The sequence below is a fragment of the Lasioglossum baleicum genome, chromosome 4 (assembly GCF_051020765.1).
Source record: "Lasioglossum baleicum chromosome 4, iyLasBale1, whole genome shotgun sequence".
Classification (NCBI taxonomy): domain Eukaryota; kingdom Metazoa; phylum Arthropoda; class Insecta; order Hymenoptera; family Halictidae; genus Lasioglossum; species Lasioglossum baleicum.
This window is the reverse complement of record NC_134932.1, coordinates 4002972-4022744: the sequence shown is the minus strand read 5'-3', so window position 1 is coordinate 4022744 and position 19773 is coordinate 4002972. Positions and strand designations below refer to the sequence as shown.

Sequence of the window (19773 nt, the reverse complement as noted above, 5' to 3'; positions counted from 1 at the left end):
CGAACAAATCTATATAATACTCTGTAACGTTTAAACGAACGAAAAAAAGAAGAAGAAGAAAGAAAATTTTCGATTGACGTGCACGCGAGCGCGTCTCTCTCTCTCTCTCTCTCTCTCTGTTCGTGTGAGTGTGTATAAGAGAAAATGAGAAAAAGAGATATATATATATACATACATATATATATACATATATATATATATATACACATATATATAAATCTATATATAATATAAAGTTTATGATATTGTAATGCGTTCTCGTTTTTCTATGCGTCGTACTGTTTGCTCGAAGAATGTTATACCGTCGACTATAAAATAGAAAAATTCTATGAATCTGTTCGTTCGATTTGGTCTCGATAATGTACGTATACCGGGTGCAAAGGGTTCGAAAGGAATAGATATTAACCGCGCATGCCTTCGTAATTGATTGTAATCGAGTGATAGGTTTCACTTGAACGATAAATTCAAACTTTCGTTTTCTCGTGTAACTTTAGTTGATGCTTGTCGAACCGATACTCTCGGTAAAGAAAATACAGTGCGATCGTACGTTAGACCAGTAGTTGACATTTTGTATCGTTTTAAGCATCGCGATAAACGAATCGACAACACGAGCTTGATTTCTTGCTTGCAAATCATTAGTTTGGCCTGTGAAGAAGGATAAAAATGAATATTTCGGTTTCTGTGCTTGATAGAGTATGTAAGCGGGCGAAATTTTATCGTTTTAAGCATCGCGATAAATGAATCGACAACACGAGCTTGATTTCTTGCTTGCAAATCATTAATTTAGCCTGTGAAGAAGGATAAAAATGAATATTTCAGTTTCTGTACTTGATGGAGTGTGTAAGCTTGCGAACCTATGTATTCGTCGCTTATGGTTGCAAAAGACCCCATCTGTGTAAAGTTACGCTATTTTTGAAGGTCGCCTGTAACAAAAAACATTTCTTCTCAAGATTTTCAAGACATTTCAAGATTATTAATGATTTTTTAGCAGATTCAGATTTTTTAATACAACGTTTAGTTAGTTTCAATTTGAATGAATGTCTTAAATTTTAAACATTACGATCGATCATTTTTCAACGGCATTACACGTGTAATATCTTACTTATCGCTTTGACTGTCTCGCCAAGCAAATATAGGCTACGCTGTTCTTGGTTTCACGCTGAAAACGAATATTTCTAGAGAGATACCAAATGAAAGAAATTTAGTTAAGGCCCATGAGCTTGAAATAAGTAATTGCTGTGATAAACATTGCCTTATAAGTTGCTGTTTTGTTAAAATATAGTATTTCGACTTTGTGGGACTCTTATACGAGAGTTGGCTTGACAGTCATCCAACTTTAGTGAATTTAACAAGACATTTTATGAGAAATGTGTGTCTGTATTACCGGAAAGATATTAATTCACCAGTGATAGTTTGTTAGGATCGACAGAAAATCTGTTTTTCGAAGGTCTAATTTACGATCGCACTGTTACCGTTCGTCGATTACATTTGTTATCATTAAGAGTGTGCAGTGATTTCTATATACCCGAACAAAGCTTTCATCGTGGAGAATCGAATGACATCGTTTCAAGTGTTCTACAAATTAGCTTTATATCGCGGATAAAATCGAACGAAAGTTTTCGTGTTTATTTGCTGATAGAAAAATTATAGGAATAGTTCGCGCATACAGAATACGAACGAATACATTCTGAAGAAAAGTATCGAATGGTAATTTCGTGAAATAAGAACCCGGAATAATTGAATTTCAAATCTTTGTTAGCGAGTTGAAAACGCTTTTATGTCGTTACGAGATATTTCCGCAGACAGATAGAAATCATTCCACGCTTTTACGGCCAACGTATCTCTTAACATGATCCTTCTTTTTTACATCCCGAGCCGATCGTTCGAATTTTCGGATCTTACTATATATCTATAGTCAGATCTCTGCGCCTAGTTTTCTCGATTTTCTATGTTTCGCGTACACGTTTTCTCCTGTTTCACAGCGATCGCTTACCACAGCTAAGATGTAACGCACGTAGTTAGAAATTTATCTTTTTTTTTTAAAAAAAAGAATATGTTATACCGTTTATAGCGATTACTACCGAGAATTTACACTACTCGTTGCTGTCCGTGTTCAGTTTTTCTTCCCTTTTCGTCATTTTTATTTTTGTATTATCCCTTTCGTCTTATTTCTTCATTTACCGCAAGAGCTTCGGTAACGTTCGACGAGTTTTTCGACGAGTCTACGATTCTCGAAGATCGCGGAGGAATCGTTTTGTTTTGTTTTCTCCCTACTATTGTTTCTCTTTTTTTTTTCTTTTGTAATTCACCGTATTAAAGTAAGCATTTCGATTGTAACACGCGTCGAACAAGAATTTTCTTTGCCGGCCGGGGACTGGTCCCCGCGGCGGTCTAATCGCATTGTCTTTTGTATATGCTAATTATCGTTTAGTCGACATGTAATATATTAATTTATGTACTCTGGTTTTTTGAGTGTCGATCGACAGCGAACCTTGCATGATAATATCTCAAGACTACTTACTATATCGGAACCGGCTGTTTGCAGTGTCGCCAGGAGACGATTCAACATTCGATTTCTAATGCTCGTGCAGAAATGGTCCGCGTCCACTTGAAACAAATTCTGTTACCTTGTTGCATATTAAATGGCCGATTTCAATTGAACATTCGACATTTTGTACTAACCCGGATACGCTCAAATTTTTTACTGTGTTCTTGTTAAAATAATATTTCTCATCGATCTGCAATAATCTAACAATCTGGGACGTAATGATTCAACTTCGTGTTACTGTTGGCTGTAATAGACATAAGCTAAATAAATACAATTAATACATCGAAGTAAACTGACCACGTGTTGATCCTCTCGGAAGGATGGAAGATGTACATAACATGTATGTCAAAGTGAAATAACCAGATTGCACATAAGTTTGTCAGCAAAATATTCGTCGAATTTATTACAAGAAATCTGAATCAACCCGGATAGCACAAAGACGTCTTAAAGATGTCCCGAATGTCCTACGAACGACAAGTTAAAATTGAAGTTCAAATCGAACTTGAAATAGAAATGAAATTGAAGTTGAAATGGAAAAATTGAAATTGAAGTTGAAATGGAAAAATTGAATTTAAGAGTTGAAATTGAAATTGAAAATGAAGTTGAAATTGAAGCAAAAACACTAACTCGAACTATATATAAAAACCACACTGTTTATGGTTATAAAGACGTCTTTTTAGGACGTGAGACTTTCAGACCTAAAATAAACGTAAAATGGACGTTTTTAAACGTCGTGTGCTATCTGGGAATAACCGAAATGATTTTATGAATTCAGACATTCGACCAAACTTCTTCGGTAATCCCCTGTTTGCTATACATCGAGGTCGATCTGTGAACTTTAATTATAAGCTTTGATTGAAATTTCCATCGTTTGACGCGGAAGAATCGACGGAGCTAAAATCCATTGTCCAGTCTAATGAAATTTTTCATTTTGACAACAATGCGATGCACGGTTACATTGACTAAGAGTGCAGCTGCTAGATGCAGTAATTAAAATCGGTCATTTCTTGTGCAACATGTGTTGATGCAATATACATATAGTAGAAAAAGTTTTTACTGCGGTTTCTTCTCGTTATATTGATTATTCGTTATTTGGTCATTTTTCATTTAAATATTTTGAACCTTCGACTTGAATCTTATTTTTTCATTTCCCTGTCTGTGCGAAGTGTTCATACTCTACCGAAACCGGAAGTCGTGAACGGCACGTGAACTGCCGTTTAACACTGAACCCTATCACTGCCGGTCAAATGACCGGATTCATATTTTTCATTTCACAATTATTGAAATCATGAAGTTGCTAACGTTGAGATTGATTCGAAAATTTCTTTATCCACGCATATATCGTTATAAATATATCACAGAACCCAAATAAGTAGAGTCTTGTCATTTTTGTAACTAAAATCATTTTAATCGCTTTTAGCGCTCGGCAGGTTTAATGTTGAACAGATAGAGCCTTGTAATTTTTGTAAAGCTGAGACATTTTAATCGTTTTTAGTGCTCGGTAGGTTTAGTGTTTGAATTTTATAGTTACCGATGTGATCTATCGGTAGACTCCGGATCTCTATGCAAAATAAAACGTTTGCGCATCAATTGCAAGAAACAGGAGCAAAATATAAATTTATATTTTCCACTAAGAATTCTAATGTACTGGAAGTAATATGTATATTAATCCTCTCAAAGTCTTCGAATCTTCTCACCGTTTGAAATTGCACCTACTAATTTTCGTCACAAATGCATAGAATCCGGAGTCCATTTATCGGCAAACATGACCACATCCGCGATTCGACAACTGGGATAAAGAGAAAAGAAAAATTGAGAGATTCGAAGCTCGTACGGTTGTTTTTCCCTCGATCGCTGTCTCGGTCTCCATTTCGACCGAATCAAAACGGACACAGAAGCACCGACCACTGTGATAGCATCTCTAGAGCCCTATTAACGAACCAATTAACCATATTTATCTCGAAAGATCCGATAGAGCGTCCAGCGCGTTGTACATTTCGATCTCCGACCGACTAAGACTAAAAGCATGGAACTCGCGGGATCATCCATTTGTAATCCTGAAAATGCTCAAATCTTGATACTACCGGCACCAAAGCAAATCGCACGATACATTTTCGCCCGTTGCATCGTACGAATTTCATCCACCGGGTGACCTGAAAACAACATTGAAGAATTCGAGGACGTACTCAGAAAAATTTTTCACAATTTTTCCTCTTGGTTAAATGTTTGAATTGTTCATCGAACTGTGCGTGGCTGTGAATACAAAGGTATATGCTGGCTTAGAAATGTACAATGTCGTCCAAAAATATTTAATCGCTGATAGTATTTACGATTTAACAATAAACGGATAATAAAAATTCTGTGACTCTATTATTTCGTGATTGTTTCGTTATATTTCTTTTCACCGCTTTGATTGGATCAAAGCTCAAGTTAACGAGTCTATTGGGTTGACAGCGGAAAAAGACTGAAACAGACAAGAAACTGTTAAATGAGAAATTGCTTTAATTAAAAATGAACGACGTTGTCCTAAATAAGATGAATTTGATTTTGTTTTAACGTAGCTTATTCAGTTTGAGTATATCCTACCTATTTCACCTTTTTCAAAAGCTGAATGCTCCTTTGATTAATTCTACATACATTGTTCGTTTGTTTCGATCGATGAAAATCAATTTATTTTCAATGGGAACGTATGTATCAGGTTTCTACGAACAATTGAATTGTGAAATCCAGCAGTTTTAATCCTCAAACCTGTACAATTTATTATACATATTTGTGAGTCTGTGGAAATCCGGCAATCCTGTTTTCAGATCACCCTGTACGCGGTGTCGAACCTTCGCGATCTAATATTTTGCGTATTTTTTTGAAACTGCAATAACAAGGTAGTGTACGATACATATAACAATCGTTTTTCCGTAACCTAAAAGGAACGACCAAGTACAGACACATTACTCGAGTTCTTCGAGGTATTCAAGAGTTATTAAGAGACTGTGGATTTTATTTGCAAACTTATCCATGTTGCAACTCAATATTTAGCGATGCGTTTAATACACACTTAGTAGAAACTCGAATGAAGTTTAATTCGTTCAGGTTTTTGCTTAATCTTAAATTCATAGATTCTCTATGAAAATGTAGATTTCTGCGTAAGAATCTGCAGTCTAATTGGTACACTGCGGATTTGATGCATTCACAACGATCGGTAGACAAAATACAAAACATTGGACAGATTGAAACAGTTTAAAATATCAGTAGATTATTTCCCAAGATGTTGAAATCAGGTGAAGTATCTGCGATCGATACGGATCGTTTTCATTTCGCATGAAGATCCGCAGTCTGTCTAATCATTAGTTGGCATTTCTATCGAAATCTTTACAAGGGCGAACCGAATGTATTGGGTCGGCAAGAATTAAGAAAATAGTGTCCAATTTTTGTATTCAAGCGATGAACTTTAGCGAATAAGATATTTTCCCTTTTGTTCGATGATCTTTTGCCAAAAATTATTTCACCTTGGAGTACCGACATTTTTACGAAAGGAGCAAACAGAAAAACAAAAAGTATGAAAATAATGTTTTTTAATAAATGTTGATTGAGAAATGGTTATGAGTGAGAAGCGTCGAAGAGAATAAGAAGACGTTTAGACCTTTAGACGCAAAGTGATAATTCGTATATTAGGAGCCGACGTCAGAACGCCACGATGTAATCTCGTACGATTCGCGTTTAGCAGCGTAGTGTTAATGAATTCGGAGACAGAGAACACTTACTCCTTCGTCGAATCGACTTTTCTCGAATAGCGTTTCTCTCCTGTTCGATGTAGTCTCCGTGATTCTTCTTAAAAACGTTCGCGAGCTATTAAAAATTGTATCGAGCCGAACGTTTCCGTAGCAGACACGAGAATCACTGTGACGATTTGCGTTCGAGGACTGCGAGTTGTAGCATTAACATATTCCATGGCAAAATATGATTAAAATCCTGTAGACTGTACCCAGATAGCACATGACGTCTTCGAGACGTCCATTTTACCTTCATTTTACCTCTGAAAGTCTTACGTCCTAAAAAGACGTCTTTAAGACCATAAACAGTGTGGTTTTTATATATCCATAATCTAGCAGTATTGGTATTGGCATTATTTGTTCGAGTTATGTATAGTGTTTTTGCTTCAATTTCAACTCTTCAATTTCAACTTCAATTTCAACTCTTCAATTTCAACTTCATTTTCAACTTCAACTTCAATTTAAACTTCAATTTCATTTTTATTTCAACTTCAATTTTCCTATTTCAACTTCAATTTCAATTTTTATTATTTTTATAGTGATTTTAATTGCAATTGTTATTCTTATTACACTTTTTATGTCAATTCCACATTCGTTCTCCTAATAAAGGTATTTGTAGGTTTAACTTTAAACTCGTTTTTGTCGAAATCTATTTTTATTACTCTTCCCTTCTTTTATTTTAATTAACATTTATGCACCTTTAAGACGTCTGAATGTGTGAATATCAGAATGAATGAACTGCAGTGCTATCTTTGTGCTATCTGGGTAGAGAAATCATAAATGCTAATATATAATTTTTTTATTTTTACGAAGAACAAATTACAACACATTAATTTTGAAAATAACAATGCGCGAGCGTTTTATCGAATTAACAGGTTAATCTAAGGAAAGAGTACTGTTGTATTGTTACTTTAATTTTTAATGTGCTCGTTTATAATAGGGGCCGTGTAAGCGTCTCCATCTTTCAGCTTTGCAATGCACGCCAATGTTCTGTTGACTGTTATTTTGATTTTTTAATAAATATAATGTACATATTAAGCAATTCCATCGTTGCATTTTCGGGTGAGAACTAAGCGAAATATTACACGAATAATCTATAGGGCAAGGGAAATAAGCATGTAACAGTTTAATTCTAACAATTAAACGAATAATAATCCGACTTAAAAGCTGTTCGAATAAGCGTATACTCTCGTTCGAGAGCGAGTAATAGTTTCCTTTGTAATTGCAATTTCCATGTTTTTTAATTATACAATCAACACTCGGTTCATTTACGATCACTCGTGGGCTGCGATTGTTTTATGCAGACTTTGGTAAAGGAAGGCTTCTTCGTTGTAATATTTCTATCGAGCTGAAAAGAAAGTCGTATTGTTCTACTTTGAATTTTACACGCGTACGCGCGTTGCATAGAACTCGCAGTCTACCTTCTTATCTAGACAATAACTTTTCCTATCGCGTTTACAGTCGATGAAATCAAGTGATAAGAAAGATTATGAAACGCCGAGCAACTTGCATTCCAATCAACGACGTTCTGTTTGCGGCACCGGTGTCGAGCGATCGATATTTAAATCGATCGTTTCGAAGATCGCGGCGTTGCTTTTTCCGTTTCCATAAAAACCGTTCTTCATCGACGAGTCGTGAACGACATGCATGCACAAGTAGCGTATCCCGTTGACGGAGTAAGAGGAAGAGGAAGAAGAAACCCGTTTAGCGATAATCAGGGAAAAGTATTTAAAAGGAAAGCGGGAGAAAGAGAAACCTCGATAGTCGCTTCCCCGGATATTATCGTCGCGACGCGACGCGTGTAATAGGAATGGCCTAACCATTTAAATAATGCCTAAGTAAAGAAAAATAAATAAAGAAAGAAGAAGATGAAACGGATGAGCCGAACGTCTCGAAGGTGCATCTATTTAAGAGTACTTCTGCACAATATAATGCGCATTAACGGTACATCTATAGGATGTGTATTTTTAATAGTTTCGGATTCTCGTGATTATACAGAAAATAGGATTAATAGCCGGTAGGATGCTACGATGAACGAGCGAAGTTTAGCGCCTATTAGGATTAACTACTTCCTACGTAAAGTGGAAATTAAATGAATCGACGAGAAGTCTCTCAAACAGCCAACAGCAATCTTGTTTTCCCGAGCGTTGGACATGCACCCTTTCACACCTTTACACCTCGCATCATCCCCGCCAATCTTCACCCCCGTTGATTTATCTTTTCGTTGCGTATTCGCCACTCAAGACTGTTTCGTTGTCGAGCAAATACTACTGTTTCGTTGTCGAGCAAATACTACTGTTTTGCCTACTACCATTACGATTACGATTACAGTATATGGAAAATTATATGTAAACAAATATAAATAATATAAACATGGGAGAAATCATGCGAACCGAGTGCTTTCTTCTACCTGTCTTGTCGTTTCGACCTTTCTTTCAGATTATTACATCCTCAAATAATATTAATCATATAAAATTTCATATTAATTTAATGCTATTTGAAAACAGTATTAGATTCTACATCAAATTTCTATAAATAATATTACCCCCTCAAATATAATATTAACTATGTAAAATTTCTATAAATAATATTACCTCCTCAAATAATATTAATCATACAAAATTTCACATTAATTTAATGCTATTTTAAAACAATATTAGATTCTATATAAAATTTCTATAAATAATATTTCCCCTCCCAAATAATATTAACTATGTAAAATTTCATATTAATTTGATACTTGAGATACAGGAGAGTCGCGATCTAGCTCCCATCGCCTGTTCCGAGCAGGGACGTTTCTGGTAAAAGCTGAATCAATGAATAAACTCAAATTTGTTGAAACCGTGATATGCGAAGTTTTTCCTCGGATCCAGAGAAATGATATCGATGACAAGGATGGAGAGGTTTCCCTCGTGGCGTGGAATCAATTTCGGTGGTTTCCGTCAAGGTCTAGAGAAAGGGGCCCAAGAAAGTGTGACTGGGAGGAAGGAATAAAGGAGCACGGGGTTAGGTGAAGGAAAGAAAAACAGGATAGGAAAATAATGATGAACGGGAGATACGACAACGTGCCAGAAAGCACGGGTACGGCCTAATTAGTCCGGTTATTTAGTTAGTCTACGGAGATGCGAGAAGTTTACTCGGCTGTTCGGGTGCTAGAGCCCCACTGAAGATCCGTATCTCCAGGACGTGTTTAAAAATAATTACCGCGGAAGATTCAGCGATAGTCACGGAGTCGCCCTCACCTTTGTGCTTCCTGCCCTCTGAAGTGGCCCTCGTTGCTGCGGCATAAAGGCAGCCCCCGCCGAACCCCCTTTTCCTCGTGCTTCGTACTCGCGCGTCTCTTCCGGCACCGCTCGAGTGGTCCTCACCTTTCAACCACTCTATCACCGCGTTTAAAGAAGTAAAGACCAAAGGTCCTTTACCGTTTTAAGAGGTTAGACCGGGCTCGAATGGAGATTTATTCGAGATGACAATGTGACGGGTTCTACCCGGTTGCCTTATTAAATCGACGATATACACACCCGCCACGCCGAGGGAACCACCGCGTCCCACGTACACCAGACGACCGAGGATCGAGAGGGTATTCAATAGACACCGAATCGAGCGACAAGGATACGATAAAGAACTAAAGACCAAAGGTCTTTTACAGCCTCGGGAACGTCGCCGTCGCCGTACCCTCCCCTTCGAATCAAGAACCACGGTACAGACACTCGTATTACCAGGCCAGGGGTTCGTTTAATACCGATTCCTACATTCGACACACTATGTACGCGTATATGGTACGGTAAATGTCATTAATCCGGAGATTGTGTATGATTGCCAATTATTATTAGACTGCGGATTTTATGCATTTATAATAAAAATCGCTAAACACAATTTAAAGCAGTGGTCGTATTAAACAGATTTAAGGACATGAGTCTCAATTTATCCTATTTATCAATTTATACTAGTTGACCAAACACATCTTTTAAATTTTCGTTATTGGCCCAGCCAGAAAAATCAATTTTTACTATCGTTTTTCACAATTCCGACCAAATGCATTCTTTCAACATATTTTTCAGACGTCATTTACTAAACTAATACTTCTAGCCTTCCGGAGAAATTGCCACGCTTTTATTTGTAGTCACTAATGTCATGATTTTATTTCAATTTCTATTAAATTTTTCTATATCTATTCCAACATTAATTTTATAACGGAAGAAATTTTGAACCAATTGCTTAAAATTTCGGGGAAAAATATAAATGATCATTTCACTGGATTCGGTATTTTACGGAGAACCAGGACAAAAATTATTTTCTCCTTTTCAGTGCGTTTTAATATAAGCGTGGTTTTGAAAAAGTTTTTTTCTCATATATATTTTTTATATTCGCATGTGTTTGAAAATGTACCGACGCGATTCTCGGGATATGTCAAAGCGCCGCGTCGCGTCGCGTCGCGTCGCCGTCTTTCTCCTCTTTTTTATTATTCACGAAACGTGCTTCGAGAAATATCAATAATATGTAATTTCGCGCTCCTCTACCCTCTTTCTCGCTTTCCCCTTCCCTACCCCTTCGTCGCCCCCTATCCATTCCTTTCACGAATCCGTCTCTGTCGGTCTTTCCGATCGCCGAACCATCCTCTGCCCTCCCGGGCCGGCTCTCTTCGAGCAGCACGCTTTCACAGTGTGCAAATCGAATCAGAACGCCCCCGCAGGGTCGTCGACAATGTTATTTGTTAGCGGAAGTGTCGTAGTAACCGGAGGTTGAAATGAGGCCAGATTGCCCAGGGTGATCAAGTTAAATGGCACGTGGGCAGTAATGCCGTTCCTTCCACCACGAACATCCTCCGCTCGTCGATCCTGATCCTTCTCCAGTTCTCAAGATCTCAACAAGGGTGACTCGACTACCATTGTGTCGTTCTTCCTCTTTTTCTCCCCCTTTCCCTATTCCCCTTCTCACGTTTCCCACCACTTCTTTCTCCCTCTCTCTTTTTCTGCTTTTCGGAAGCAGAAATAACACGTGCAATTATCCTGATTCAAATTATGCGATGCGTTCCGCATCGTCCTCCTTTCTACAGCAGAAACACCGTGCAAATCCTATTTCCCTGTACAAGAAATAAGAAACATTGAGAAAGAACAACGTTCTATACAGCATGAATCGCTTAACTGTACTTCATAAATGTAATTCTTAAATTACTTATTGCTAGACTGCGGATCTTTATGCATTTATGAAGAAATTGGGTTGCGTGAAATGTATAAAACAGTAAAAGAGTTCTAAAATGTTGTAACGTTGCTTTTAATGTAACAAAATTGTTAAGGAATGAAATCAATTCTTATGTTGTTCCTGCTTCCCACAATTAATACGAAACATTTTTGATTTTCATAAAGATCCGCAGTCTACTCATTGCATTAGGTGTGCCAATTAATTCGTAACTCTCACAATTCATTAATTATGACTTCGTTTTAGATTCAAATCTCTTCTACTCGTTATGTCGAAGGTACGTTAACCCTTTTAGGACTTCCTGACATTGATAAACATACCTATGTATAATAATAACATTTTTTTCGTATATTCACTTGTAGATCATGCTCCTACAATCTTGTCGGAAAAGTAGGAAACACTCTGTATACTTAACGAACAGTTAATGTGTGCATATTGTTCATTTCTCCCACTGTTTAAGACCTTGATACGTAATGTAGTTCTCTGAGGAATATGTTACATGGGATATGAAAAATACGCTGAAGAAATGCTCGATGTAAGAGGCCTAAATTCGTGACCCAACGAAAGAGAGAGAGAGAGAGAGAGAGAGAGAGAGAGAGAGAGAGAGAGAGAGAGAGAGAGAGAGAGAGAGAGAGAGAGCGAAGGAGAGGAAAAGGAGGAAAAACAAGGAGACAACGGTATAACGTCTGATCAGAAGTGAAATGTCAAGCTAAAGAGCGGTAAAGAGGCTCAAGCGCATCGTGTTCGATGAACAGTACCCAACCGTTAGCCTAACAAGCTGTCAAGACGTCGCCGCGTGTCAATCCACGGGTCTCGGCGAACCCTCCGAATAAATCTACCCGGAGCAACCTTGCACCCCCATGCTCTACAACCGGAACAACTATTGTCTCTAAACCGCTGCTTACAAACTTCTCATCCGATCCCCCTCCCTTCAGCGCTTTAATCTCTCGATTTGCAATCTTTTACTCTTACTGTAATTACAGTAGTAATGACTAAAAGAAAGTTTTCTTGACTCGAGAGTTTTGCAACGTAAATGTGATTCGCTGGTATCGTAAAATATGAGAAACTCAAGTCGAAGAAAATATTTTGAGTCCCTTACCCGTGGCTTACAACGTTTCCATTCCGAAAAATTGACGCGAGAGAAAGTGCATTGTACTGTAAATACATGTATATGGACACGAGGCACCTGCGAATATTAGCCTATTAGTTCGGATATCGGAGTTCCTAATATATTTGAATACACAGCGAATGCTCTCGGTTATATCCGTATCGACGCTCTGAACAGTTCTGCTCGATTAGAAAGTTTCATCGACCCTTTGTGGAGACGTTCGTAGATCTTATCTGCTTGTAAAAGTAATTTGATTTGCCGGGATTACAACGCAGCCACGGGGTTCGCAGCGCTCACTATAATTCCTCCCCTTTGATCTACCTACGACATACTGTTTCGTGTTATACACTTTATGGCTCGTAATGGATTCAGTTTAACGTCCGACTTAAATTCGTAGATCAGTTACGAAGATACGAAACTGCTCCTATTAGTCGCGATTATTCTCCGTCACTCTGTTTCCCTTTGTGTTCTCTAATTCTCTACCTATGAAATTCCGTTCGAAACTACAGAAAGATCTGCCACCCGTATCCTCCGTTATTGTCATTGTACACTCGATTGTGTGTCTTAACTTTTCATTGTCATAGCAGTGTCATAACTAGAGAGAGAGACTGCGGATTTTATGAATTTATCACAAATATGGGTGGATGAAATTTAAAACGGTAAAAACATCAAGACGATTTATAAACATCCATATGTTATTTTCAATTTATTACAATCGTTAAAGATGGCAAGATGCCGGTCAAATGACCGATTTGATATTCTCCATTTCACAATTATTGAAATTATGAAGCTGCTTACATGGAACTTGATTCGGTAAATTAGTTTGTCCAAGCACATATTGTAATAAGAATTGCACGACATCTAAATAAATAGAGCCTTGCCATTTTTATGCTTTTTATGCTCGGCAGGTTTAGTGTTAAAAGTTCCTGGCGCGAATTACCGCCTTGTCGAGCCGCGTCGCGCGTCGGTCTCGGGACACATTAAACTTATTGTGCACTGTGTAAAAGCGACTGCGGATGCGTTATCATTCGGATGTGCCTGATCGTTATCCGCGTTAGTCCAAGGGTACACACCAGGGACAGCAGGTAATTCGGAGCTACCCTCCGGCGTTTATTGGACTGCCAGTATCCTACACCGCGCATATCGGTGCCGAACCCCTATGACGGAAAATAATGAAAGTAATAGGAACACGCCCACTGCATTTAGTCCGCACACCAACCCCCTTCGCTCGCCCCGTACCCCCCGCACAGTTCCCGTCGGCTTCAACCACCCACCGTTCTACCTTCTCTGTGCTCGGTCGCCGCCTTGTTCAATCTCATCCGTCCTAGGGCCTATTGGCCATTGTACCTGCCATTTCATTGTCCTTTATTTCATTATTTTTCCCGCATTCCGGCTCCCTTAAACCGGCATGGGGGCGCGAATCATCCCCCTTTATTTACAACACCGTAATAACAGACGTCTTAGCGAAATCTAATAAACGTCATAAATGCACCGCCCGTGATCTCATTAGTTCACGGGGATGCCACTTGCTTTTTCAATCCCACACCCCTTTCGAGCCACGCGGCGCGCGATCGTCGATCCTCTCGCCGCTCTTCGCAGTCGATCTTTATCCTTAAATCGGCTCGCGTTGATCTTAATTGTCCTAATCGAGAGCACGTTCATGTCGCCGAATCGTTTCAGCCTTTCATTCTTTCGAATTCTAGTTGTTGATCTTTTTCGCAAGTGCATCCAAGCCGCAGTGGGGGTATTGTAACGATACGATCGTTTCTTTTATACCATTTTACCCTTCAAGACATTTTGTGAAATAAGCAAAAGCATAGAAAAGTGGTTCTAACGGTTCGCTTATTTATTTATGAAGAAACCAGTGAAAAATTGGAAAGATCTATAAAATGATAGTGTTACGCTGTTTTCAGGTGTAAAAAGCTGTCAGGGGATGAAATGAATTTTTATTTGACTCCTGCTGCTCGCAATCGAAGTGAAAAGTTGGAGGATATCGATCTGCAATTTGCAACTTTGTAAAGTGATTAAAAAAAAAAGGTGTTCGATTTCTACGTGTCGCATCGACGAAGACAATTTCGATTTTGCGCAAACTCGATCAGCCAGCTGTTCGATGCAGTATCGAGCAATCCTAACAGTCTAACGCTGTAACAAACCGCGTCAGACGACGGAACGAGCCAGCAGGTGAATCCACGTTTTCAAGGTAAAAAGAATGGCCGTTGGCTCGTGTATCGCGTCTTAATCTTCGAATCGGAAGCTCGACGAGGTAATCCAGTGTATACGAAGTACCGAAGGATGACGAATCCCGATTTTCCTCTAAAAACACTGTCATCGTCCATACATTTGAGAATGTGCACCGTGATTTTGCCTCGATAATATGATTATAGACCTCTGCGTCTCTCTCTCTCTCTCTCTCTCTCTCTCTCTCTCTCTCTCTCTCTCCCTCCTCTCTCTCGATCTCTCTCTATCCCCTGTTACTCTTGCTTCCTCCCTTCTCTTCGCTATGTGCCTACGTATCTGTACGTGTACGTGTTCGTCTGTTGGACCGTCCTTTTCATCCACCCCCCAACGAATCTCGAGCGCCACAAGGGGGATGAGAACTCGCCGACACCTCCACCCTCTCTCTATATACGGTTCTGAACCGAGAGAGAGTAGCTACGCTCCGCTCTGATCCCTCGCAATTACTTCCCATTATCTGGGTATTAGGATTCACCCCAACTGGAAGCACGACGTGTTCCGCAGACTCCGCCTATGCCGGTGCCCGACCGAAAACGCTCTGCCCGTCATCCACCAGCATCCCCTTTCTTTGCCAGACATGATCGCGGCTCGAGACCTTCGGCAACAGGTAGCTAAAGACATCCACGAACGATCCTTCGTCCGACGAACGATTTAAATATCGATCCTTCAATCTCGCCAACCGTCGATTCCCGTTTTCGTAGACTACACTGTCCAACACCAAATTCGTTCCACAATTACTGGTCGGTGGTACTTGCAGTTTTTTCGCGCTGATTCTGAATCTGCCCTTAATTTTTCTCCCAAACGCACAGTTTTTGAGGAACATGACTTTGAACAAAAACATATTCTTCAACTTTAAACAAATATTGTGATTTTATTTCGAAAGATATTGAATTGTTCTTTACAGCAAACGATTCTGTGGACTTTCCCGAATACAGTGATATCGAATATTAATACGTTGTGATTGTTTAAACATGTTTAAATGTTTAATGTTCGCCGCGCCGTATCCCGTGGAACGCCCGTTCTAGTGGCAAGCGCCACATGTCGGGCGAAGATATTTTGCTTTCTGGTTCGAAGAAAACGTTGACGTTCCAAACTTGAAAGGGTGGTTTCTCAAGATAAAAGTCTACTCTATCGCGTGGTGTAGTTCGATTTTCCGCTGGACCCTTATTTTTCGAGATAAATTGCAAAATATCCTCAAAAATTGATGTTGAAGTGGTGTTTCTCCCCGTCATTATTAAAAGATGAAAATTATTACTTTGTTTTTTCGAAATTACGAGTTACCAGTGCCGAGTTATAACCGCCTAAGCTAACGAATTTGGCCGTATTTTGTTTGATCTCACAACTTTTTACGGCCATAATATCGTAAAAGAAGAAATTTGTATAGTCACCATTCTTTTCTAATTGTGGAAAAGAATGATGACTATAGAATTGATTAATGAAGCTGTATTCTTTAGAATTTACCCGTTGAATTGTATTCTCAAATGGGGCACGAACTTTGATAGAATAACGGTGCAATTGATTTGATCGTTGAGACGCGGTTTCCTCGTATTTTATAATTCCGCGCATGTTACAAATGCGTGAAGATCCGCAGTCTACGAATGCTATTTGCGCAAGCGTTCCAAGGAGCGTAAATCGCGAAGTATGATTCACTAATTGATCATAGATAGGGTCGTTCGGTGATGTCGGCTAGAAATTAAGCCGGGATTAACAGCCCGGGTTCTTTAGCTCATGCGCCACGTCGAGCCACGAAAATGTCCGAAACGACGAGCAGGAAATGTCACGCTGCCAATTAGTGGAATGGTAATGTTCCAGAGAGACACGCGCGTCGCTCCTGACCCGAGACGCTATCAAATGTCAATCGTGGCGCTTTAAACCATCAATTTAACCATAATGGACCTGCGGTAGCGGTCCGAAATGTGAAAACCAGTTCACTCGCGTTAGAAACTCTTTCTTCGATCGACGTAACAAACATCGAAAACGTTAATATTTTCATTGTTCCAATAACTAGACTGCGAAACTTTACGCGTTCGTGTAACAGCCTGGAACGAATTCGAAAATACAAGCTTTTTCTCACAGTTCAGTTGGCTCAGTGCGTTAGGCATTCGATTGTGGACCGGCCTATACTAGCTTCGCGCCCGTCGTAGGTCTACAAGCTTTTTCTCAGTTTATCAGAATCATTTGTGTCAAATACATAGAATGTTACTTTAGAAAATTAAAAAGCTCTTCGAAATTTTGTACCGTCGCAGACTCGCTTGTACATCGAATTGCCTATAGAATAAATGTTCGAGATAATCGTTGAATAAATAAATGGCCTGACGAGTATCGTGTTCCACCGCACCGTCTTCGTTTTATTAATCCATTATCTGAGAAATTTCGATGCCATATTCACCCATGTACTACAAAGAGACAAACTGCGATCGTTATGATGCAAATCCTGTAACAACAAACGTAAATATACATATAAAGTATTTTATCGATAATTGTCCCCAACACGGGTCTGCCCAGGGACAATTATCCGCCAGTGATACTATTCTTTGAATTTTGCCGAACGTAGAAAACGACAGTAAACATATCCCATAACAAATCTTCTTTATTTTTCATTATTTATCGATGGGACTTTGACCAAAATATTCGTGGCATTTTTCTGATGAAAATGATACAAAATATGATATAATTCCACTTATATTTACTTGGGATATTTACTTGAAGGACAGTGTATGGGAAAGAAAGTGTTTGAAAATTTCATCGTTCAGTAAACAAGTAAATATTATCGGAACAATATCATATTTGGTATCATTTTCATTAGGAAAATGCTACGAATATGTTGGTGAAAATTCCATAAATAAATAATGAAAAATAAAGAAGTTTTGTCATTGGATTAGTGTGGTCACACCGAGGTACCCGAGCCATATCGAGGCCTCTCGAGCTTCTTGGCCCCTGAAGGGCGTACAACACCCCGCAGGAGTGGGGATAGTTTTGGGACAATTGTCGGCCAGAAATTTGGGACATTTATCGATAAAATACTGTAACTTGTTTGAATAGTTACAGTCCTCTCGGGAACCGGCAAAGAGATAAACGTTGCCTTAAAATTTGTTTCGGTAATGATTGAAAATAAACGATTACACCTCCCCGACATGAATATATGGGAAGCATTTTAATGTACACAATACCATTTTCCGTGAAATAATTCGAGATTTAAAAATAAAGCGAGACCTAAAGCTTGACGGAAATTTACCGAACGATAGCTACTTCCTCGCAACACACATGCTGGCAAGTTTGTTGATCGGCGAGCAACCGCAAAGGCGCGATTAAGGAGGGCAAAGAAGTACACACCGTGTTACATCGTGTGACATTTTAATCTCAACTTGAACCACAGGCTAACTTGCTACTTCGCTATAAAAAGTGACACAAAACAGACTAGCTTTAATTACGGCATTCCGCTATAAAAAGTGTCGCAGGAGAATCGATCAGCGAGTCATTTACACGTTTACACTTTCTGCACATTGTTTTTCTCTTTTTCTTGCTCACGCCGTTCTCCATCCGTTCACCCTTCTTTTTAACACAGCATCGTTTTAGGTACGATTAGTTCGATCACAAATGTCGAACGGCACCGAGAGAGTGTGCCGTTTCTCTCACCGGTCACGGATTCGGTAAACGATCACGAAAACAAAATGGTGGAACAGTTCCTTCGCGCGATGCAACACACAGCCCGCTCGAAATTTATTGTAACGGAGGGGACACGACTTTTTTTTATCGATTTTTTCTGTTTCCCGAACATGAACGTCGCGCAAAATCGACCGTGTTTGTTCTTGCTATTATTGACTCGTTTGTATAGAATTGAACTCACTGTTACGGCGGCACAGAATCGTTCCGAGACAACCGAATTCAGAAATTACACTGCACAACGAAACCTAACGCGATTCCTAGTCGTGAAATAAACTTTACCATTTTCAAACTAATCCTGCAAACCTCGAATCCTCTGCATCCGCGTGTCCTTAAAGTTTCATTCTCGTCACTTCGCCTTCCGTTCGAGAACTGCTTATCCTTCTAAATCTAGTTACACTCGAACGTTTTAACACGAGGTGGCTTCACTGCGCAATCGACGAGAATGCATTATGTTTTTTCCAGTGTTCTGAGAACCACGCGCCGACCGGCTATGGTTATTTCAGCGATGCTGGCGTTGGATGCTTTGGCCGTGTTGCGATTGATGGGGCAGATTGACAGGATGGGGGTGCATCTGATGGAAACTCGTTGGCGAACCGACGCGTCTCGAAACGTGGATGTTGCCCGTTCTCGTCGGCGACGGAGTCTCGTCGCCGAGGACGTCGATTTCGTCGTCGTCCGAGTCCACCGGAGCGTCGCTGCTCGCTCGAGATTCCCGGCCGCCGCCGCTCAGCGAAAAATCCACCGGTCTCTCTGCGAACAGATTCAGGAAAATCTTACATACGTATAAGTATTAGGTGTCGCTTTAATTTCAACTCTTGCGATACGATTTGTCGTTCAATATTCAGTTCTTTCATTGCAATATCTTTAGTGGTTTAACCCGGCGTTAGTAAGGTGGGAAAATGTATCGTAAGTGGTAAGGTGGGGTCTCACAGACCCCCCGAAATAGTATATTGTATTATAGAAATAAATACCTTTTTCATAAATATAAGATTAGGTATTGCTTAAGAGGCTTGCAATTTATCAGATTAAAAACGCAGATCCACAAAATTAAATTTTTATTATTCAAAAATACTTACCTAATGAAACATCTTTACAATGTTACAATCAATCTAAAATCTCTGGGATCTGTGAGACCCCACGTAACTAACGCCGGGTTAAGAGTTATTGAAACGTGTCGCGTGCTTCCTCAATCGGGCCCACTGTGTGGCAGCGCGTTTCTTTCGTCGCTAGTCATCCCCGAAAGGTTGATC

The 19773-nt window shown here is 39.4% G+C and overlaps 1 protein-coding gene across 1 annotated transcript in view; it reads right to left on the bottom strand.

Annotated features, from left to right (window-relative positions):
• Positions 1-709: 709 nt before the first annotated feature.
• The window catches only part of Bsh (brain-specific homeobox), a 29142-nt gene continuing 10078 nt past the window's right edge, over positions 710-19773 (bottom strand). The window contains exon 3 of the mRNA XM_076421476.1: positions 710-19273. Coding sequence (XP_076277591.1) covers positions 19023-19273 — 251 coding nt within the window. The 3' untranslated portion in view covers positions 710-19022. The remainder of the gene's footprint in view (positions 19274-19773) is intronic.